This window comes from Ylistrum balloti, unplaced genomic scaffold, assembly GCF_031769215.1.
Source record: "Ylistrum balloti isolate Yb309-2 unplaced genomic scaffold, AGI_CSIRO_Ybal_v1 Utg369858, whole genome shotgun sequence".
NCBI lineage: Eukaryota > Metazoa > Mollusca > Bivalvia > Pectinida > Pectinidae > Ylistrum > Ylistrum balloti.
Window position 1 is genome coordinate 142553 of NW_026782007.1, and position 25662 is coordinate 168214.

Below are 25662 nucleotides of genomic sequence, written 5' to 3' on the forward strand. Positions count from 1 at the left end.
GTAGTATAGAACTAGATACCCACAGAGGCATCTGTAATATAGAACTAGATACCCACAGAGACATATATAGTATAGAACTGGATACCCACAGAGACATCTATAATATAGAACTAGATACCCACAGAGACATCTATAATATAGAACTAGATACCCACAGAGACATCTATAGTATAGAACTAGATACCCATAGAGACATCTATAATATAGAACTAGATACCCACAGAGACATGTGTAGTATAGAACTAGATACCCACAGAGGCATCTGTAATATAGAACTAGATACCCACAGAGACATATATAGTATAGAACTGGATACCCACAGAGACATCTATAATATAGAACTAGATACCCACATAGACATCTATAGTATAGAACTAGATACCCACAGAGGCATCTGTAATATAGAACTAGATACCCACAGAGACATATATAATATAGAACTAGATACCCACAGAGACATTTATAATACAGAACTAGATACCCACAGAGACATCTATAATATAGAAGAGACATATATAATATAGAACTAGATACCCACAGAGACATATATAATATAGAACTAGATACCCACAGAGACATCTATAATATAGAACTAGATACCCACAGAGACATCTATAATATAGAACTAGATACCCACATAGACATCTATAATATAGAACTAGATACCCACAGAGACATCTATAGTATAGAACTAGATACCCATAGAGACATCTATAATATAGAACTAGATACCCACAGAGACATCTATAATATAGAACTAGATACCCACAGAGACATCTATAATATAGAACTAGATACCCACAGAGACATCTATAATATAGAACTAGATACCCACAGAGACATCTATAATATAGAACTAGATACCCACAGAGACATATATAATATAGAACTAGATACCCACAGAGACATATATAGTATAGAACTGGATACCCACAGAGACATATATAGTATAGAACTAGATACCCACAGAGACATCTATAATATAGAACTAGATACCCACATAGACATCTATAATATAGAACTAGATACCCACAGAGACATCTATAATATAGAACTAGATACCCACAGAGACATCTATAATATAGAACTAGATACCCACAGAGACATCTATAATATAGAACTAGATACCCACAGAGACATCTATAGTATAGAACTAGATACCCACAGAGACATCTATAATATAGAACTAGATACCCACAGAGACATCTATAATATAGAACTAGATACCCACAGAGACATCTATAGTATAGAACTAGATACCCACAGAGAACTAGATACCCACAGAGACATCTATAATATAGAACTAGATACCCACAGAGACATCTATAATATAGAACTAGATACCCACAGAGACATCTATAATATAGAACTAGATACCCACAGAGACATATATAATATAGAACTAGATACCCACAGAGACATCTATAATATAGAACTAGATACCCACATAGACATCTATAATATAGAACTAGATACCCACAGAGACATATATAGTATAGAACTAGATACCCACAGAGACATATATAATATAGAACTAGATACCCACAGAGACATCTATAATATAGAACTAGATACCCACAGAGACATATATATACTATATATACCCACAGAGACATAGAACTATAATATATATAGAACTAGATACCCACAGAGACATATATAATATAGAATATAGAACTAGATACCCACAGAGACATCTATAATATAGAACTGGATACCCACAGAGACATCTATAATATAGAACTAGATACCCACATAGACATCTATAGTATAGAACTAGATACCCACAGAGGCATCTGTAATATAGAACTAGATACCCATAGAGACATATATAATATAGAACTAGATACCCACAGAGACATCTGTAGTATAGAACTAGATACCCACAGAGACATCTATAATATAGAACTAGATACCCACAGAGACATCTATAATATAGAACTAGATACCCACAGACATCTATAATATAGAACTAGATACCCACAGAGACATATATAGTATAGAACTAGATACCCACATAGACATCTATAATATAGAACTAGATACCCACAGAGACATCTATAGTATAGAACTAGATACCCATAGAGACATCTATAATATAGAACTAGATACCCACAGAGACATATATAGTATAGAACTAGATACCCACAGAGACATCTATAATATAGAACTAGATACCCACAGAGACATCTATAATATAGAACTAGATACCCACAGAGACATTTATAATACAGAACTAGATACCCACAGAGACATCTATAATATAGAACTAGATACCCACAGAGACATCTGTAATATAGAACTAGATACCCACAGAGACATTTATAATACAGAACTAGATACCCACAGAGACATCTATAATATAGAACTAGATACCCACAGAGACATCTGTAATATCGAACTAGATACCTATAGAGACATCTATAATACAGAACTAGATACCCACAGAGACATCTATAATATAGAACTAGATACCCACAGAGACATCTATAATATAGAACTAGATACCCACAGAGACATCTATAATATAGAACTAGATACCCACAGAGACATCTATAATATAGAACTAGATACCCACAGAGACATATATAGTATAGAACTAGATACCCACAGAGGCATCTATAATATAGAACTAGATACCCACAGAGACATCTATCAATATACCCACAGATTTTTTACTAGATACCCACAGAGACATTACTATAATTAAGAATTACCCACAGAGACATATACTATGAAGATACCTTCACATTAGACATTGATATAGAGCAGATAGAGACCGGTGTCTAGAACTTTGATCGAACTAGATACCCACAGAGACGCTGTATAGGTATGTAACTAGATACCCACAGAGGATTATAATATGCAGTCAAACCAAAAGCATATAGATACATTGAGATTTCACATGACAACATTCCTGAAATGATTTTATTTCAGATTATATATCTTAAATTCTATCTTTTGAATTTAAAAACGAAATCGCTGAAATTAAAATTAAATTTTAAGAGCTAAGAAACCTTGTTTGCAGAGAATATATATATATATATATATATATAAATATATATATATCAACACGCCTCAGTTAACTGGTATCATCCACAATATTATTGTTTGTTTACCTTTGCTGTGGAACATATTGGATGAAATACAATAATCTCCTCCCCACTTTCTCACACAGTCCGCTGAATCTATATTAAAATGAAAGCATTCGTTTGCAGTCGTTCGTACAACAGTAATATCCTGTGTTTACTGACCTATGGAAACATATGACAACGTACGTGAATTGCAAACTGAATCAAAAGTATTTTCTTGTACAACTGTGATTTCTTGATTCCCAAATATCGCGGTACGTCATGCTCTAACACAGATTGTTTTAATCTGTCATGGAGTATCATTTTTAAATAAGTCAAGAGCGTAGATAAGACACACAAGCAAACAGCACCTTTCAGTACAAGTTTAGATCCAAATAAAACCAAATAATGGATTAAACTGCATCATATAACAGTCCTTCTAGGACTCGCTGGTGATTATAAGGGTTTTAAAACCTAGAGAACGACAGAGAGGAAAATCTAAATTGATATAAAAAAAAACAAAATCGAGACGATGAGGTGCCCCATATTTCAATAAATTTCTTTTTCCCATGTATTTGATAATTTCAATTTCAAAAGAACGCCGAATATGTGTGTAACCTACCTGTTCGCATGTCAACGCTAGTCATATCTGATGGAGATAGGTCGGGAGGGATGAAATGGACAGCCTTTACACTAACCTGCCATGTATTAAATAGATTGGAAATGAGTACGTCACACGTAAAACTTGTGTAAAATACATCTATATATCACTATTAATAACGAAATTAATGAAAAATTAGATAATCAACTATTAGTCAAAATTTAACTCTCTCTTTACACAATTCAACATTTAAGTGTACTAAAGAGCGCAGCATTATGTCACATTGAATCATTAGAAATAATAAATTTGAAGTCCGGTGTAAAATTAATTTTCTGATTTATAACAACATTCTGTCTTTTTTCGATAAAAAAGAAATTTTAGTGTTATAGTCAATTTAACTCGATATCCACATCAATAAGGAAATACTACTTCTATCTATTGTATATCTCACCGAATCTCCTTTCTCTCCTCGTTCACCTAGAAAATAAAATGCAATATTTGGTTGCCAGTTACAAATATATCAAGTCCAAAATACATCAGAAGTTGTTTTCATGAACCAATGAATGTCATAGACGACAGTCCATCGGGCATTATACAAAATGGATACAACTTATCTACATAGATTTAAAATGTTGATATATTTTGGGAAGTTCAATGATATATATATACATATACGCTGTTCCATATAAAAAAAATATTGGGAACATTTTACGAATCACAAATACTTCATTAAAATCATTTTACACCTATACAAATCCCCTTTTATAACTGTATATGATTTATTGCTTCATCATCAGAAAAACTGAACAGTTCTTACCTTGAGGACCGGACGGTCCCGCGGGCCCCACTTGACCTCTAGGGCCATGGTCTCCGGGCGGTCCTGCTTCTCCGGGAATACCAGGCGGACCTTTCGTCCCATTTACTCCAGGTTTGCCTTTACACCCTCGACAACCCCGTAGACATCTGCATTTCTTTGGACATTTCCGTTTTGGTCCTGTTGAGGTAATGCATACACAATATGTAACCAGGAATTATCTGTAGGTCTGTATATAAATGACAGAATAATGTACCTGTTATAGCTTGTTTCTACCTAAAGTCAAATCAGTTGAAAGGCTGCATTCAGAGCGTTAGCAATAGACCAAAAGTGAGAAGATATTTCTAGTAATAGTCACAGGTATATAGACATATAATATACATGTATATATAACATAGGTAATTTATCCATTTGGTAAATTTACATATAGCTATTAATTACGATGCTTTATAAACCATTTTACCTACCATCATTGTTAGGGGTTAATGTTAGATATGTCACAATTAGTTTACAAATTCATTATTTCTGTTCCACACATTATCTTCACCAATACAAATACATTGAAGGTTATATAAAGTTTGTAAGTATATCAGTACAGGTTAAATACAAACGTGTCTGATTTTCGTATGTACGTGTCTAGTTAAGCTATATCAAAATTTTCCTACATTTTTCAGAATTTGATTACACAAAATATCTGCCGTGTTGCGTTTATGCGTATTTATCGGGAAAATCATTCAGCGTGCTAATAAAACTAAAATCTATTTTGTGACAACTTAATTAAAATAACGTTATAAAAACATATTTCTAATTCATTTCCCAATTTTTAGTTATTGTAAAATTTTGAAATACCTTTGCAGAGGACTGTTCCAAATATAAGTCCTAAATATTCATGAACTGTAATGTTATCGAATCTAGTCATATTGAGCTTTGAAACGGCAAAGAAACTCAAGTCTCTATTCATTATTTTAGGTCTGTTCTTTTGAATCAAATCAATCTAAAAACAGAACTCTTACAAAATTCGTCGCAACGAGTGAATGTCTGTTCAAAATCTTATCCGAGAGAGAAAGAGAGAAGGGAGAGGGGAAGAGAGAGACACACACAAAGAGAGACAGAGAGAGACAAAGAGAGTAAAATGAAATTTTAAGATTGTTAGTAAAATCCAATACCCTTTTTCCGTTTTCGTTTTCCTTTACCCTTTTCAGGAACAGATCGCGCATTGCGATGAAGCGTTAGTCCATCAAATTCGCTCTCGAAGATACCATACGTGTTGTCCGAGACCTGTGGTATGTCGTCTGTTTTTTCTTGTTCTGTATCTCTTCCGATAATCTGTACGAAAACACAAAATGGTTTGTGATACTTAAGTATCTATTTTGATAATCAACAGAGTCTTATATGGTGAATCTTTTCCCCAGAAATTATTGAAACTATAACTTTTAAATAACACAAGAAGCTAGTGATTAAATATGTCAAAATCATAAGACATTAAACATACGAAAGAAGGTCCGCATTAAATTGGACACATCGAATAATGTCGAAAATAACTAGGGTAGACCTATATGAATTTACAAGAACGAGTTTTCTCAGCGGAAAAAATGGTCATTGTTGCGGCATACTCCTTACAGATATTGCTTTAAATTAGAAAAAAAAATAAAGAAATTATATAATTAAAATATGTTTAAAAAATACACAAACGAATATTTTTTTTAATTAAATATAGTATAGCCGATAAATTAATGGATTAAACTGCATCATTCATCTTCAGGAATCGTCAATGACGCTAGTAAAGTTGTGAATCATTTGTGCAACTTCGTATGACATTAAATTGAATGTTGACTTATTATGAAAAAAAAGTATTCATAATATTTGTGAGAACATATGATGTATATTTTTATTTTATCTGGCCGTTGTGATAGAAATAAATCCCTGTGATGCCATGTTATAATAAGAATGAAGTAATTAAACGCTAACCGTGCTAACGCCTTTGTTATAATACACTGTAAGAGGTACATATTTTTAAGTATGGCCGTTTGTTTACCTTGTGCGCTGCTGGTGTCAAACCAAGTCCGTTTCTTTGTCTGAGTACCTCTTTTTTAAGGTTGGCGATTTCCCGAGCTGACCAAATCGCATAAAGACTAACGAAGATATAAAACGCATGTCTGACGAAGTTTTTGGACCACCAACTGCAAGATTGCTCTGTCCCATTCCTTTGTGTATATTCCTGTCCTTCCAAAGCTACTTTCATTTTGACTTTCCTTAATCTATATAGGGGTAGAGTATCACGATCTGATGCAAAATGGTTGACTTGTACTCACACCTTTGCAGTACTTCACGCCTGTACTCATAGGAAGGAATCTCAGCCGAGGTGGAAATTACGGACGCTTTTATATTGGGTCTATATATTCCGCGCAATTCGGAGAAATACTGATATGACCTGAATACGAGCGGAAATGTGTAGGGGTAGACACTTCGTAAGTCTTCAGTCATGATATGATTTTTATTTGTTAATATCTTTTAACGACAAACCATCATCAGTTACAAGAACCTATGTCAAGTTAGGTTTTACCTGGTAAAATAATTTTGATATTTCAAAATTAACACCGAACTAATCTAAATTTAGCGCATCTACAAATATCATAGATATAGCTGTACACAAATGAACAGGGAACTATGCGTTAAGTGGTACATCCTTATCTTTATATAGTAATAATTTCTGTTTACTTTTTTTTTTTTTTTTTTTGTGAAACAACTTGATTTCTGGAAACTGGCTCTAACTGCATACTATTACAAAGATTGCTTTAAAAGACTTATGTTTCACGGCAAGAATACCTCCCGAGTATGACAACAATCAATAATGACAAGGGAGGTAATAAGAAGTTATTTATATTTAAACTATACAGATAAAGTTAGCACCCCTTTTTATCTTACTAAAGCTTAGAACCTTCAAGGAAAATGATGTACTAATCACACATTTCTATCGGTGTTTTTTTTTTATTCATAATCTGATCTTCTGATCCTCATCAGGCTAAAAGTACTTAATCAGTCTCATTAAACAATAGGAATAAACGTTAGGTCATAAACCGTCTCGCTGACTATATCTTTGTCCCGGAGTGTATTAATATCTCGCTGACTATATTTTTATCCCGGAGTGTATTAATGTCTCGCTGACTATATCTTTGTCCCGGAGTGTATTAATGTCTCGCTGATTGTATCTTTATCCCTTAGTGTATTAATGTATCGCTGACTGTATCTTTATTCCGGAGTATATCAATGTCTCGCTGACTGTATCCTTATCCCGGAGTGTATTAATGTCTCGCTGACTGTATCGTTATCCCGGAGTGTATTAATGTCTCGCTGACTGTATCGTTATCCCGGAGTGTATTAATGTCTCGCTGACTGTATCTTTATCCCGGAGTGTATTAATGTCTCGCTGACTGTATATTTATCCCGGAGTGTATTAATGTCTCGCTGATTGTATCTTTATCCCGGAGTGTATTAATGTCTCGCTGACTGTATCGTTATCCCGGAGTGTATTAATGTATCGCTGACTTCTCTTTATCCCGGAGTGTATTAATGTCTCGCTGACTTATCTTTATCCCGGGGTGTATTAATGTCTCGCTGACTGTTTCTTTATTCCGGAGTGTATTAATGTCTCGCTGACTGTATCTTTATCCCGGATTGTATTAATGTCTCACTGACTGTCTCTTTATCCCGGATTGTATTAATGTCTCGCAGACTGTCTCTTTATCCCGGATTGTATTAATGTCTCGCTGACTGTCTCTTTATCCCGGATTGTATTAATGTCTCGCTGACTGTATCTTTATCCCGGATTGTATTAATGTCTCGCTGACTATATCTTTGTCCCGGAGTGTATTAATGTCTCGCTGATTGTATCTTTATCCCTTAGTGTATTAATGTATCTTTATCCCTTAGTGTATTAATGTATCGCTGACTGTATCTTTATTCCGGAGTATATCAATGTCTCGCTGACTGTATCGTTATCCCGGAGTGTATTAATGTCCCGCTGACTGTATCGTTATCCCGGAGTGTATTAATGTCTCGCTGACTATATTTTTTATCCCGGAGTGTATTAATGTCTCGCTGACTATATCTTTGTCCCGGAGTGTATTAATGTCTCGCTGATTGTATCTTTATCCCTTAGTGTATTAATGTATCGCTGACTGTATCTTTATTCCGGAGTATATCAATGTATCGCTGACTGTATCGTTATCCCGGAGTGTATTAATGTCTCGCTGACTTCTCTTTATCCCGGAGTGTATTAATGTCTCGCTGACTTCTCTTTATCCCGGAGTGTATTAATGTCTCGCTGACTGTTTCTTTATCCCGGAGTGTATTAATGTCTCGCTGACTGTATCTTTATCTCGGAGTGTATTAATGTCCCACTGACTTCTCCTTATCTTGCAGTGTATTAATGTCACGCTGACTGTAACTTTATCCCGGAGTGTATTAATGTCTCGCTGACTGTATCGTTATCCCGGAGTGTATTAATGTCTCGCTGACTTCTCTTTATCCCGGAGTGTATTAATGTCTCGCTGACTGTATCTTTATCCCGGAGTGTATTAATGTCTCGCTGACTGTCTCTTTATCCCGGAGTGTATTAAATGTCTTTATCCCGGAGTGTATTAATGTCTCGCTGACTGTAACTATATCCCGGAGTGTATTAATGTCTCGCTGACTTTTCTTTATCCCGGAGTGTATTAATGTCTCGCTGACTGTATCTTTATCCCGGAGTGTATTAATGTCTCGCTGACTGTAACTTTATCCCGGAGTGTATTAATGTCTCGCTGACTTATCTTTATCCCGGAGTGTATTAATGTCTCGCTGACTGTATCTTTTTCTCGACTTGTGTATTAATGTCTCACTGACTGTTTCCTTATCCTGGAGTGTATTAATGTCTCGCTGCTTGTATCTTTATCCCGGAGTGTATTAATGTCTCGCTGACTGTATATTTATCCCGGAGTGTATTAATGTCTCGCTGACTGTATCTTTATCCCGGAGTGTATTAATGTCTCGCTGACTGTATCGTTATCCCGGAGTGTATTAATGTCTCGCTGACTTCTCTTTATCCCGGAGTGTATTAATGTCTCACTGACTTATCTTTATCCCGGGGTGTATTAATGTCTCGCTGACTGTATCTTTATCTCGAATTGTGTATTAATGTCTCACTGACTGTATCTTTATCCTGGAGTGTATTAATGTCTCGCTGGTTGTATCTTTATCCCGGAGTGTATTAATGTCTCGCTGACTGTATATTTATCCCGGAGTGTATTAATGTCTCGCTGATTGTATCTTTATCCCGGGTGTATTAATATCACCTGACTGTATCGTTATCCCGGAGTGTATTAATGTATCGCTGACTTCTCTTTATCCCGGAGTGTATTAATGTCTCACTGACTGTATCGTTATCCCGGAGTGTATTAATATCTCGCTGACTGTATCGTTATCCCGGAGTGTATTAATGACTTCTCTTTATCGGAGTGTATTAATGTCTCGCTGACTGTATCTTTATCCCGGAGTGTATTAATATCTCGCTGACTGTTTCTGTCTGTATTAATGTCTCGCTGACTGTATCTTTATCCCGGAGTGTATTAATGTCTCGCATGACTGTATCTTTATCCCGGAGTGTATTAATGTCTCGCTGAATTCTCTTTATCCCGGAGTGTATTAATGTCTGACTGTATCTTGATCCCGGATTGTATTAATGTCTATCTGTATCTTTATCCCGGAGTGTATTAATGTCTCTGACTGACTTTATCTTTATCCCGGAGTGTATTAATGTCTCGCTGACTTATCTTTATCCCGGGTAGTGTATTAATGTCTCGCAGATTTTCTCCATGTTGCCAACTGCCTCCTTGTACCTTTAGTTTCTCTCTGCCGCTGACAGTCCCTTTGTCCCGAACTGTATAAATTAATGTCTCTGCTGTATGTTACGGAGTGTACCTTTATCCCGGAGTGTATTAATGTCTCGCTGACTGTATCTTTACTGTATTAACCTTTATCCCGGATTGTCTTACTGACTTCTCTTAATGCCGGAGTGTATTAATGTCTCGCTGACTTTATGTATCTCTATCCCGGAGTGTATTAATGTTTCGCTGACTGTACCTTTATCCCGGAGTGTATTGATGTCTCACTGACTGTATCTCTATCCCGGAGTGTATTAATGTCTCGCTGACTTTTCTTTTCCCGGAGTGTATTAATGTTTCGCTGACTGTACCTTTATCCCGGAGTGTATTGATGTCTCACTGACTGTATCTCTATCCCGGAGTGTATTAATGTCTCGCTGACTTTTCTTTTCCCGGAGTGTATTAATGACTCGCTGACTGTAACTTTATCCCGGAGTGTATTAATGTCTCGCTGACTGTATCTCTATCCCGGAGTGTATTAATGTCTCGCTGACTTTTCTTTATCCCGGAGTGTATTAATGTCTCGCTGACTGTAACTTCATCCCGGAGTGTATTGATGTCTCGCTGACTGTATCTTTATCCCGGAGTGTATTAATGTCTCGCTGACTGTAACTTTATCCCGGAGTGTATTGATGTCTCGCTGACTGTATCTTTATCCCGGAGTGTATTAATGTCTCGCTGACTGTATCTTTATCCCGGAGTGTATTAATGTCTCGCTGACTGTCTCTTTATTCCGGAATGTATTAATGTCTCACTGACTGTATCTTTATCCCGGAGTGTATCAATGTCTCGCTGATTGTATCGTTATCCCGTAGTGTATTAATGTCTCGCTGACTTCTCTTTATCCCGGAGTGTATTAATATCTCGCTGACTATATTTTTATCCCGGAGTGTATTAATGTCTCGCTGACTATATCTTTGTCCCGGAGTGTATTAATGTCTCGCTGATTGTATCTTTATCCCTTAGTGTATTAATGTATCGCTGACTGTATCTTTATTCCGGAGTATATCAATGTCTTGCTGACTACATCTTTATCCCGGAGTGTATAATTGTCCCACTGACTTCTCCTTATCTTGCAGTGTATTAATATCACGCTGACTGTAACTTTATCCCGGAGTGTATTAATGTCTCGCTGACTGTATCGTTATCCCGGAGTGTATTAATGTCTCGCTGACTTAATCTTTATCCCGTAGTGTATTAATGTCTCGCTGACTTCTCTTTATCCCGGAGTGTATTAATATCTCGCTGACTATATTTTTATCCCGGAGTGTATTAATGTCTCGCTGACTATATCTTTGTCCCGGAGTGTATTAATGTCTCGCTGATTGTATCTTTATCCCTTAGTGTATTAATGTATCGCTGACTGTATCTTTATTCCGGAGTATATCAATGTCTCGCTGACTGTATCGTTATCCCGGAGTGTATTAATGTCTCGCTGACTGTATCGTTATCCCGGAGTGTATTAATGTCTCGCTGACTGTATCTTTATCCCGGAGTGTATTAATGTCTCGCTGACTGTATATTTATCCCGGAGTGTATTAATGTCTCGCTGATTGTATCTTTATCCCGGGGTGTATTAATGTCTCGCTGACTGTATCGTTATCCCGGAGTGTATTAATGTATCGCTGACTTCTCTTTATCCCGGAGTGTATTAATGTCTCGCTGACTTATCTTTATCCCGGGGTGTATTAATGTCTCGCTGACTGTTTCTTTATTCCGGAGTGTATTAATGTCTCGCTGACTGTATCTTTATCCCGGATTGTATTAATGTCTCACTGACTGTCTCTTTATCCCGGATTGTATTAATGTCTCGCAGACTGTCTCTTTATCCCGGATTGTATTAATGTCTCGCTGACTGTCTCTTTATCCCGGATTGTATTAATGTCTCGCTGACTGTATCTTTATCCCGGATTGTATTAATGTCTCGCTGACTATATCTTTGTCCCGGAGTGTATTAATGTCTCGCTGATTGTATCTTTATCCCTTAGTGTATTAATGTATCGCTGACTGTATCTTTATTCCGGAGTATATCAATGTCTCGCTGACTGTATCGTTATCCCGGAGTGTATTAATGTCCCGCTGACTGTATCGTTATCCCGGAGTGTATTAATGTCTCGCTGACTATATTTTTTATCCCGGAGTGTATTAATGTCTCGCTGACTATATCTTTGTCCCGGAGTGTATTAATGTCTCGCTGATTGTATCTTTATCCCTTAGTGTATTAATGTATCGCTGACTGTATCTTTATTCCGGAGTATATCAATGTATCGCTGACTGTATCGTTATCCCTGAGTGTATTAATGTCTCGCTGACTTCTCTTTATCCCGGAGTGTATTAATGTCTCGCTGACTTCTCTTTATCCCGGAGTGTATTAATGTCTCGCTGACTGTTTCTTTATCCCGGAGTGTATTAATGTCTCGCTGACTGTATCTTTATCTCGGAGTGTATTAATGTCCCACTGACTTCTCCTTATCTTGCAGTGTATTAATGTCACGCTGACTGTAACTTTATCCCGGAGTGTATTAATGTCTCGCTGACTGTATCGTTATCCCGGAGTGTATTAATGTCTCGCTGACTTCTCTTTATCCCGGAGTGTGTTAATGTCTCGCTGACTGTAACTTTATCCCGGAGTGTATTAATGTCTCGCTGACTTTTCTTTATCCCGGAGTGTATTAATGTCTCGCTGACTGTATCTTTATCCCGGAGTGTATTAATGTCTCGCTGACTGTAACTTTATCCCGGAGTGTATTAATGTCTCGCTGACTTTTCTTTATCCCGGAGTGTATTAATGTCTCGCTGACTGTTTCTTTATCCCGGAGTGTATTAATGTCTCGCTGACTTCTCTTTATCCCGGAGTGTATTAATGTCTCACTGACTGTATCTTTATCCTGGAGTGTATTAATGTCTCGCTGGTTGTATCTTTATCCCGGAGTGTATTAATGTCTCGCTGACTGTATATTTATCCCGGAGTGTATTAATGTCTCGCTGATTGTATCTTTATCCCGGAGTGTATTAATATCTCGCTGACTGTATCGTTATCCCGGAGTGTATTAATGTATCGCTGACTTCTCTTTATCCCGGAGTGTATTAATGTCTCACTGACTGTATCGTTATCCCGGAGTGTATTAATATCTCGCTGACTGTTTCTTTATTCCGGAGTGTATTAATGTCTCGCTGACTGTATCTTTATCCCGGATTGTATTAATGTCTCACTGACTGTCTCTTTATCCCGGATTGTATTAATGTCTCGCAGACTGTCTCTTTATCCCGGATTGTATTAATGTCTCGCTGACTGTCTCTTTATCCCGGATTGTATTAATGTCTCGCTGACTGTATCTTTATCCCGGATTGTATTAATGTCTCACTGACTGTATCTTTATTCCGGAGTGTATTAATGTCTCGCTGACTGTCTCTTTATCCCGGATTGTATTAATGTCTCACTGACTGTCACTTTATTCCGGAGTGTATTAATGTCTCGCTGACTGTATCTTTATCCCGGAGTGTATTAATGTCTCGCTGACTTTCTCTATATCGCGGACTGTCTCTTTGTCCGGACTATATTGATATCTCGCGGACACTCTCTATATCTCGGACAGTATAAATGTCTCTTAGATTTCACCAACTGTATAATAATGACTCGCAGATTTTCTCCATGTTGCCAACTGCCTCCTTGTCACGGACAGTATTAGTTTCTCGCGGAGTTTCTCTCTGCCGCTGACAGTCCCTTTGTCCCGAACTGTATAAATTTCTTACAGCTGTCTGTTTGTCTTGCTGACTGTATCGTTATCCCGGAGTGTATAAATGTCTCCCTGACTGTATCGTTATCCCGGAGTGTATTAATGTCTCGCTGACTGTATCGTTATCCCGGAGTGTATTAATGTCTCGCTGACTATATCTTTATCCCGGAGTGTATTAATGTCTCACTGACTTATCTTTATCCCGGAGTGTATTAATGTCTCGCTGACTTATCTTTATCCCGGGGTGTATTAATGTCTCGCTGACTGTACCTTTATCCCGGCGTGTATTAATGTCTCGCTGACTGTACCTTTATCCCGGAGTGTATTAATGTCTCGCTGACTGTACCTTTATCCCGGATTGTCTTACTGACTTCTCTTAATGCCGGAGTGTATTAATGTCTCGCTGACTGTATCTCTATCCCGGAGTGTATTAATGTTTCGCTGACTGTACCTTTATCCCGGAGTGTATTGATGTCTCACTGACTGTATCTCTATCCCGGAGTGCATTAATGTCTCGCTGACTTTTCTTTTCCCGGAGTGTATTAATGTTTCGCTGACTGTACCTTTATCCCGGAGTGTATTGATGTCTCACTGACTGTATCTCTATCCCGGAGTGTATTAATGTCTCGCTGACTTTTCTTTTCCCGGAGTGTATTAATGACTCGCTGACTGTAACTTTATCCCGGAGTGTATTAATGTCTCGCTGACTGTATCTCTATCCCGGAGTGTATTAATGTCTCGCTGACTTTTCTTTATCCCGGAGTGTATTAATGTCTCGCTGACTGTAACTTTATCCCGGAGTGTATTGATGTCTCGCTGACTGTATCTTTATCCCGGAGTGTATTAATGTCTCGCTGACTGTAACTTTATCCCGGAGTGTATTGATGTCTCGCTGACTGTATCTTTATCCCGGAGTGTATTAATGTCTCACTGACTGTATCGTTATCCCGGAGTGTATTAATGTCTCGCTGACTGTCTCTTTATTCCGGAATGTATTAATGTCTCACTGACTGTATCTTTATCCCGGAGTGTATCAATGTCTCGCTGATTGTATTTTCATCCCGAAGTATATTAATGTCTCGCTGACTGTATCTTTATCCCGGAGTATATTAATGTCTCGCTGACTGTATCTTTATCCCGGAGTGTAGTAATGTCTCGCTGACTTAATCTTTATCCCGTAGTGTATTAATGTCTCCCTGACTTCTCTTTATCCCGAAGTGTATTAATATCTCGCTGACTATATTTTTATCCCGGAGTGTATTAATGTCTCGCTGACTATATCTTTGTTCCGGAGTGTATTAATGTCTCGCTGATTGTATCTTTATCCCTTAGTGTATTAATGTATCGCTGACTGTATCTTTATTCCGGAGTATATCAATGTCTTGCTGACTACATCTTTATCCCGGAGTGTATAAATGTCCCACTGACTTCTCCTTATCTTGCAGTGTATTAATGTCACGCTGACTGTAACTTTATCCCGGAGTGTATTAATGTCTCGCTGACTGTTTCTTTATCCCGGAGTGTATTAATGTCTCGCTGACTGTATCTTTATCCCGGAGTGTATTAATGTCTCCCTGACTTCTCTTTATCCCGAAGTGTATTAATATCTCGCTGACTATATTTTTATCCCGGAGTGTATTAATGTCTCGCTGACTATATCTTTGTTCCGGAGTGTATTAATGTCTCGCTGATTGTATCTTTATCCCTTAGTGTATTAATGTATCGCTGACTGTATCTTTATTCCGGAGTATATCAATGTCTTGCTGACTACATCTTTATCCCGGAGTGTATAAATGTCCCACTGACTTCTCCTTATCTTGCAGTGTATTAATGTCACGCTGACTGTAACTTTATCCCGGAGTGTATTGATGTCTCGCTGACTGTATCTTTATCCCGGAGTGTATTAATGTCTCACTGACTGTATCGTTATCCCGGAGTGTATTAATGTCTCGCTGACTGTCTCTTTATTCCGGAATGTATTAATGTCTCACTGACTGTATCTTTATCCCGGAGTGTATCAATGTCTCGCTGATTGTATTTTCATCCCGAAGTATATTAATGTCTCGCTGACTGTATCTTTATCCCGGAGTATATTAATGTCTCGTGACTGTAATAATCTCGCTGACTAATCTTTATCCCGTAGTGTATTACTTCTCTTTATCCCGGAGTGTATTAATATCTCGCTGACTATATTTTTATCCCGGAGTGTATTAATGTCTCGCTGACTATATCTTTGTTCCGGAGTGTATTAATGTCTCGCTGATTGTATCTTTATCCCTTAGTGTATTAATGTATCGCTGACTGTATCTTTATTCCGGAGTATATCAATGTCTTGCTGACTACATCTTTATCCCGGAGTGTATAAATGTCCCACTGACTTCTCCTTATCTTGCAGTGTATTAATGTCACGCTGACTGTAACTTTATCCCGGAGTGTATTAATGTCTCGCTGACTGTTTCTTTATCCCGGAGTGTATTAATGTCTCGCTGACTGTATCTTTATCCCGGAGTGTATTAATGTCTCGCTGACTGTCCGGGCGTAGTAAACTCAGTCAGATTTGATATTAGAAAGAAATGACAAAGGCCAGATTGATATGTATAAATGTAATTATTTGGTAAAGACAACAATTAAAATAATTATTACAATTTTACATAAAGTACAGATATAGCAATCTCACACTCCTTTCAACCCGTACAGCTAACAATCTGAATTCCCCGATAATACTGAGGTATATCGTTCAGGTGAACCCGGTGCCGGTAGAAAGGCTACTGAAGCAAATGTGCAAGAAACGCGCCTTTTATACCCGAGAGCTGTCAGTGACAGTCATGTGGCTGTAATTCTGGCAACCCGTGGCAACCGGAAGTTGCCGACGTGACCAATATAAGTCGAAACGCTTCCGAACGTAACGTCAAATTCAAATCGTTCCATACAAATATAAATTCATTGATATACAAGCTAATTAGAATTACTATAATACAACTTAAACCCATTAAATTATCTGAAAACTATTTACGAATCCGGGTAAGCCGGATTCGACTCCTATATTAACTATAACACTATTCGGCCTTCACCTCCATAGTTGACGATAGCAGTAAATTCAACTCGGCTCACAAACAGCCTCTATTTCTGCTGAAATAAATCGTAAGTATTTGAAATAACATTGCGCTTTTGCTTATAAGATCTTGATATTTCTAATTATTCAACAATTGCTTCATAAATCATATGATGATTACATAAACTCACTTAAACTCTCGTCAGCCTCTGGTATACAATACCAGTCAAAAATGGCCGTTAACATTCCCAAAAGAAATTACCATAGATACGGTACTTATTATTTTAGGCAAATTAATTCGCACTCACATAACTAGAAACATACACTCATATCTTTCACAGTAATAATCAATACGATATATTTAATGAACACTTATATACAGCGGGCAAATACTTAACTTAGAATGCCGTTATGTTTATAGTCAGAAATTCTGATTTTCTGAAACACTGGTTTTCCAAAGGGAGGATTCCGTGAATTTTAAATCATTGTTAGAGATGGACATTACAACATTTCAATAAAATGACGATGGTATAGTTTCATATGTGATTATCCTTAAGGAAGTTTAAGCGGCGATGTTATTCACGATAGCAGTACATATACGATAAGAGGTTCCCGGAAGTCCCGTGATATTGCCTCCTCTATGTGTACTGAGAGGCACTTTTCAGGTTATTCCAGATCAAAAGTAATTGACACAAGCAACGTCCTTTTAGTAATACTCAGAGATGGTTGAAAAAGCTTTTGCTGTTTTCATATTTGTAATAAATACATATATCTTTTCAAAGACCACGATTTTTATATATTTCTAGTTAGAAAACTACCGTTCATCAGTTTGTGATTTTATTGATAATCAAAATGATTTCTTCTTTCATTCCCAGGGTAACCTACTTTGAAACAGACATTTCCATTTGCCTTCTGGTCATCTGGTCTAATAAGGTAGTACTCACCAGAGATTTTGCTGTTTACGTTCAACTTTTGCACTTCTAGTCAAATCTGTCTGTCACGGTAAAAAGAGCAGAGAAAGTGACCTTTGTAAAGTGGTGTAATTAACATTAATTTATTCCTCCTGGACCAAACCAAATGATCGTAATCGACATGCGACCGTTGTATAAGGGTGGCCGCTAAAACAGGTTTGACTTTATATATATATTCTGCCAAATGACGCAACTGTATTGTAAATTGGAGATAAATAATTAAATGATAACATCAACAGATATTGTTCTATTGTTAATGTGAAGATAGAGACAATATTTACTGTGATTTATTTTTAATCTAATCCAAACTCGTGCAATCAAGAGCAAAATATGATAAAATGATTTACAGGATACTCATGAAAAAGTAAAATGGGAATGAGAACAGATGTTCCAGAGGAGATGTATTTGAACCATAGATAAATATATCTAAAGTTGATGTGATTGGCCTTCTACATGTAATTCTTTGTAAATATTGTACAACTTTTTTTCAGAATTATGAAGCATTATCATTTGAGCTGTATAACTTGTTCTTATATATAAAAAAAATGACATTACATCCTTGGATTGATCAAAATCTACATAGCGTGTGTCGTCAATGCAGTAGAGGACGCTTACCCATCCAGAACATCTGGGTTTTTTCTTAATTTTTTCTTCTTATTTCACAATATTTCCATAAAATTTGAGTATGAATTAAGATTCTATTAATATGTATTTTTTATGCTTTTGCTCACGTCAGGTGTTGTCGAACTTTTTATTATGACGTCATAATGACGCCACAAGGCGAGATGCAAATGGCAACTACATCTCAAAAATGGAATTATATATTTTAATAGCTTGATAGTCATCCGTGTTATATGAGTAACAAACAACAACATATTCTGTTTAGTTTTTTAGATGATAATCGTAAGTCGACCTTAATTGTTGAGTTTGAACCATTCCTTTCGACTTGGTGTGTTTGTATAGCAAATGATGCATTTGTCCTGCAGTCACTTTTAATTTTACAAGATATTGCAAATATCTTTTTTTATTTTTCAAAATCATATCATTGTTTTGAATGAGATTCATACTTTTTTTTTCCAGTAACATTCTGTGCAATATTTAGTTTTTCTTCTCAATTTGTTCCATGAACTGGATTTTCCTGTGTATTGATTTTGGCAACAATAACCACTGAAAAATGCGTTATTTAAGTTAACAAAAAGTACGGTGATTAAACCAGATACGTTAAAATGCTACTGGTTAGGAATACTTTTCCAATAATACAATTCATGTGTAACAAGCATCAAAAATATATTCCACTCAGCCAGAATTTAGTAAAATAGCACCAAAGTTCGTGCCATCCTTTATAAGAATTGCCCTGTGTGTTTCCTGCATGACCACAGCTATTTCTTGGCCAGCTCTTATATGGAACGTGCCTACAGTCGAGCATGATTTTGTCCTAGCGTTGTTGTATTTCGTTTCCTCTTGATGGGGTAGAATCGTTTCCGTAGCAACCGAACACATAAGGTCTGGGTCCGTGTCAATCGCACCAATATACAACGCCACCGCATAATGAACATCATAAACATACAACTGGGCCTGCAAAAGGTCACCAAAGTAAGGTTCAGACACGAGTATAGCTATCTTACAAGAATAGTATGGTCTCGTCTGATGTAGAGATCTAATTTAATATACAATTAGATGTTTTTGTTAGAGCCATATTTTTGCCTTGCCTGCATCAACAGGTATCTATGTACATATTGCTTGATTCGCATCTTCAGCGGTCAGTGACAACACGAACAGCTACAAAACATTTCTTCAGGCAAGTGCTTTAAGTAATTTTTTATCTATATTTTTACAAGTATATTCGTCATAAAACATTGCATGTAGATGTCTTTCATGTGTTTTCATGTTCAAACCACGTTTTTTTGTTTTGTTTTTATAAAACTGAGGAACGTAAGCAAACATTGTATAATAAACAAAAGCTACATACGTTTAGATAGAGCAGATAGACTCCCGTGAACTTCACTCTAAATTTGCCATTGTGAAGTCGTTCTATTGGTGACTTGATCCAGTTTCCGAGGGATTGAGTTGACAGGAACTCCATTACTTGGTTAGTTTCTGACAAACAGAAAAACATGTATTATTAAGCATGCTATTTCCTCTTCTGTACTACGAGCAGGATGATAATATTATGTTTCAGATAAGCAAAATCTACTTTTTGTTTTAAGTTAAGTTTTCGTCTTCTGGCGAAGAATGCTTACTTTTACTGTAGAATGTGTACGAGGCAAAACAGTATCTCCCTCCCCATTTGTCCTCACACCTCGTCCGAGCTGGAAATACAACACCACATGCGTTAATAACGAAAATATAGTAAAAAAAAATTAGAAACCAATGAATACCAAAAGGAATTATAATGATGTTTCTGTATATTGTAATAAATAGTATATATATTACATGTGTATTCTTACCGTACTGAATCCCTAAATTAGGAATCATAACAAACACATCAATGCAAAACCTGCTCTTTGTAAACGTGAAATTAAAAATGTCATTCCCCTCGATAGTAATTGTAGTTCCCTTGATATATAGATATGAACCTGTTTCTTGTTTAGATATAAAACTTGCTATAGTGCAATTTATGAAAAGGTCATCTTAAATTGATTAGGAGATCAGTAACACACGGTTGCAACAGCAACAGATAAAATACTGGTTGTTAATCTATATACAAGTCAACAATCTAGACATGAATATTGTACATCAATGACTTGCTATTTCTATAGCGAACAATATGACATAGTTTTGTCTAGTATGGCGAACATGAGATTTATACGTTTAGTCTGTGAAACGGTCAAAAGTGTTTAATGTCATATCAATGAAGTATATTTCTAATCAAGCTGATTGTAAACAGAAACAAAAACAGATATAATCTTGACTAAGGTCGCAGGACATTATCTTCATTTTTTCAAGAAAAATATCTAAAAAACAAAACAGTCTAGAGTGAGGCAATACTGTCTGTACTTGTGCGTCAATAAGAACTTAGTCTGTAGACTGACTTCAGTGAGACATAATTTAAATATTTTATATCAAAGTCACGGTAGATATGTTAACAAGAACAGACAGGTTATCAGCTGTATGGTTACTTTGCATTCTACCGTAACACATATTACCTGCCAGGGGTAGCTGCATGTCATCTCGTTGTGCAATACACATATACATGCACCAGGTATGGTGGTGTATTGTTAGCTTAATGGTTCAATAATTACATTTAAAACAATAGTTTTATTTGGATAGTCGACCGAAATGTTTACAGGTTTGTGAATAATATCTTGCAGTAAGCATGTGTAGTCCTATGAACTCTATTGTTTGTTTTGAGTTTTTATAATTATGATACTTATCTTTATCACGGGAAACGAAAAACGTCACACAAACAAGTGTATACAAGATATGAGGTAACGCCCCTAACTATAAATACTACATTTATAAATAGAATCTTATGTAATGGAGAGCACGTAGTGACTCTCAGTATGAGTTGTCCTTCCAAGTATAGTATACTTCACTCTATAAAAATATCAAGACCTTTTTTCCTGTAACAGGTCCAACAACCTTATCATGTGTGACGATGTCTCTTTATTTCCTGTTAGTATTTTTCACGGGTCAAAATTAAAATTAATACTTAGAAATTTCAATAGAAAATATATCGCATACATCACCACAGAATGAGAAAATTCACAGAAATTTTCTACTCCTGTCTTTGTGCAGTTTTTTCCTTGGAAAACTTTTTTTCCATCTATACAACTTTTCAAAATAAAGAAACATAGGAACCTAAAAATAACAGAGTGTTTCTGTTGTGAGGTTATTCATTTAAAAAACTTTGAATTATTTAGCAAACATTTTTCCCTTCACATTTCCCTAAACTCACCAGAGTCTACGCTTGAGAGCTCACGATGAAGTCGATCTGGTATAAAATGAGCAGCGAAGGCCGTCACCTTGAATAAACAAAAGAAGGTTTAATATAAGGTTTACATATTATCAGAGATTTTATTGTTGGTCCTTGATTTCTAAATATTTCTTTTTTAATGAATGTGTCCGAGTTTGTCTCGTAATACTAGTATTTAGTCTAACGTGTTACGCTTACTATACTACAGGTATATAGCGACGGAGACTGTATCAGTTGGATTGCCTTATTTTAATAATTACTTAGTTATTTAGGAACGAGTTAAGTGCACTTTACCATCTAAATTGTAAAATTTGTTATGGCTACCATTTATTTATCTATTATTTATTTATTTTTTATATTTAGTTATTTATTAATCATTTTCTATTTAGTTATTTAAATCGCCTGTAGCTACTAGATGTAGATATTCTATGTTCCGTACAACACAGGACGACAAAGCTCAAAGTATATTAAAGCGAATTCGAATCAAGTATTGAACGGTATATTTTATTGTGTTTCTCTTGCTCAATTCTTTTATTTATTAATTTTATGTTCTCCATATAATGACATACAATAGCCTTTTCTTATAGATCTGAAACTACAACTTACCGACATCCCAGGATCGCCTTTGTCACCCTTTATACCTACAATACAACACTATACGATGTATTGTTATTGCAAGTGTTGCGTTTCAGTATATAAAAATACAGTCCATATTGTATATATCATTGAACGTATTTCATTGTTTTCAACAAGGTCTCCTGATGGTGGAATAGTATCAATTCTGTTATTATTTGTTATACTGTTAATAATCTATCGCTGTTTAGAATATTGAATACATTTATCTTACAAATTAAATCAAAATCATTAATACTGAATGAAAAGAAACACTGTGTCTAATGGATTGCTAATTGGTATATTAAAAACCGTTTACTTTACTTATTTAGTAGATTGATATGAAGTCGATTGGTAGTGCGCGTGATCAGCATACTAAACATTGGTATAAACAGAACTTATGTACGTGGTAACTGTATGTGCTATGTTGGTGTTTAGTTTATTGATATCTAGCTGATAATATTGCTATTGACATCGTTTATAAAGGTTTTGTTTACAAAATGATATATCTAGTGTTGACTACAGTGTGTTATAGCCCTCTGTATAGTATTTAGGCACTTAGCTTTACTGACGAGTCATAGAAGGACTATAATGCAGTTTAATTAATTGTTTAGCTCTACTGAATCTCACTCTAAGTCATGAAAAGGTGATATTCACTTGCGTGTCTTTTTTACTATCTTATATAAGACACGCTGTATAAATACGTATTCAAGACACAAATATCTGTATTATACTTATTTTTAATAATATATTACCGAAAACTATATAATTTATTACTAAATTTGATCTCCAATTAAAATGTTTATCCAACACTTTTATGAAAGAAAATTCACTTTCTTGCATTCGACGCACCTCATTATTATGTTGAAAAACCTCTTTTATAACAGACATTACCTTTTTTTCAGTAGAAGTTTTCCTTCTGTCTTTGAACATTTTTTAAAAATTAATAATGATTTTGGTTAATAGGCAAAAGGCTATTTGATCCTTTTACAAATTCAACATTGCATTGTTCATAGTAATAATATTAATAGGTTCAAATATTTAACAGATCATGACTTGATATCACTTATTAATTGCACTACCATGTAATAGATTATGGAAGTGTTCATAAACCGACGTTGAATTATTGTTTTGTGTATTATCATTATAAATTGGTTCAGCTCATTTTGTTAAATCTTTCTAAGTCTTTTGATAAATGTGTAGTAACATACGCTGAAGAAACAAGAAATGAAACGATTAAACAAAAATTGAAAGTTAAATTTATTTGTATCAGAATTATATAATATTTTTGGAATATTTGAAGCACATTTCAAGGGATATTGGCCACTAGTATCAGAATTATTAGATATTTTTTGTGAATAAACCATGTACAATTATTGCTGTATAGGTAACTTGTGTATGAAGTATGAAATATTTATTTGAATTACCTATGTTCAGTTAAATGTTATTTTTTCTTACATTTTCTTTGTTTTCGTTTTTTTTTTTTATCTTTTAAACGCAAGATCAGTACAATGCTAACTTACCGGGAAGTCCTATACTACCCGGAGCCCCCTCACTTCCTGGTAATCCTGTTACTCCTGGAGGACCCGGAAGCCCTGGTGGACCTACCGGGCCGCCGGATGGACCTTTTGGACCTTTTGGACCTCGTGGACCTCGTGGACCTCTGGGCCCCTTACGGCACTTTTTAGCACATCGTGATCTTTTACCTGTTAATTATATTTCACTATGAGTATCTCAGTGCTTAAATAGTTACAATAAAATACCTTTATCGATTGCTTCTTATTAACAATCACCATCATAATTTGCTATGTTCAATAACCCATTTGTTCTTCAATAACCAAAACAGACACTCGGTAAAGTGATGGGTAGATGTCAAGCACTTTGTTCTTCAACAATGATATAATGGTTAATGGTTACACCAGCGGTTTTAGGCATTGATTTTTTTAATATCAAAATTGATGATGAATTAAATGTTTATGTTAGTTTAATGAAGCCATTTTCATTATTAAAAATTGCATGATGAGACGTGGAAGGTTAGTAAAGGCATGTACCCGACTTCTTTTTTCTTTTACCAGGATCGGTGGCACGTGTTATGCGATGTAGTTGGATTCTACCCTCTAAAGATTTATTGATGATGGTAGGTTCGGTTTTCACTTTTACTGATCCATCGTCAGTCTAAAGTTAAAATGAACAAAGAAACAATGCTTTAAACAGCAGATAAAAACAAATCTGTTATCGATTTTTAATCTAAAAACTTTATCAAACCTGACCCACAGAGATCTTCAGCGTTATCTTTAAGTTGAATTTTCTGGAATATAGAGGTAAATAACTTGAAACCAAAGCGATAACAAGACAATCTATTTTTGATATATTTCGCCGACGGGAGGAAATATGTTTTTATATCATGACATACATTGATAACTCGCAAATTAATTATACGTTAAATTAATTTGCAATTAATCAAATGCATTTATTTTAACTGGAAGCGAAGTGATAGTTCATGCAATGTCTATTTTAATACACATACGAGCTGTCGTATATGGCTAATATTTACCTATTATTATGCACCTTTATGATACAACATACGAAAATGAGGCCTAGGCTACCATATTTGTTTACCTTTTCTACAGGTGCGCTCACTCGCCCTCCTTCCTGTCTGCATAGTTCTTGATCTTGTTTTAGGATGACAATTTCCCGCGCTGACCAAAGCATATATATACATACCACGCCATAAAATGTACATTTGACCAAGTAAAGAGGCCAACAACACGCATGTTGATCTGCCTCTGCACAGGACCCGCATCGATGACCATCAAAATCAACTTTCGTTTTCATTTTTCTTGTGTTGTCGATAAATACGGGGTTCATATTCCAAATGTGACGTATATGAAAGGTAGTACTTCCGCTAAAGTTCTCCGATAAAAAGGTCTCGATGGGTACAGAGCTCGAGTGCAACTGTTATACCCC

The 25662-nt window shown here is 35.8% G+C and overlaps 1 protein-coding gene across 1 annotated transcript; it reads right to left on the bottom strand.

Moving 5' to 3' along the window:
- Positions 1-19463: 19463 nt before the first annotated feature.
- Positions 19464-25407, bottom strand: LOC132545845 (ectodysplasin-A-like). The gene is made up of 7 exons (XM_060209516.1): positions 25315-25407; positions 24747-24870; positions 24219-24401; positions 22690-22724; positions 22066-22132; positions 20137-20264; positions 19464-19742 (listed from the first exon to the last, which is right to left on the bottom strand). Exons 1-7 carry the CDS (start codon positions 25405-25407, stop codon positions 19464-19466), a joined length of 909 nt encoding a protein of 302 aa, XP_060065499.1.
- Between the last annotated feature and the right edge of the window lie 255 nt (positions 25408-25662).

Coding starts and splice junctions, on each gene's coding strand:
- LOC132545845 (XM_060209516.1), bottom strand. CDS start 25,407: ATGCTTTGGTCAGCGCGGGAAATTGTCATCCTAAAACAAGATCAAGAA. Junction 24,402..24,746: donor TAAAAGAAAAAAGAAGTCGG/GTACATGCCTTT, acceptor TATAATTAACAG/GTAAAAGATCACGATGTGCT. Junction 19,743..20,136: donor TCTATCTGCTCTATCTAAAC/GTATGTAGCTTT, acceptor GACCTTTTGCAG/GCCCAGTTGTATGTTTATGA.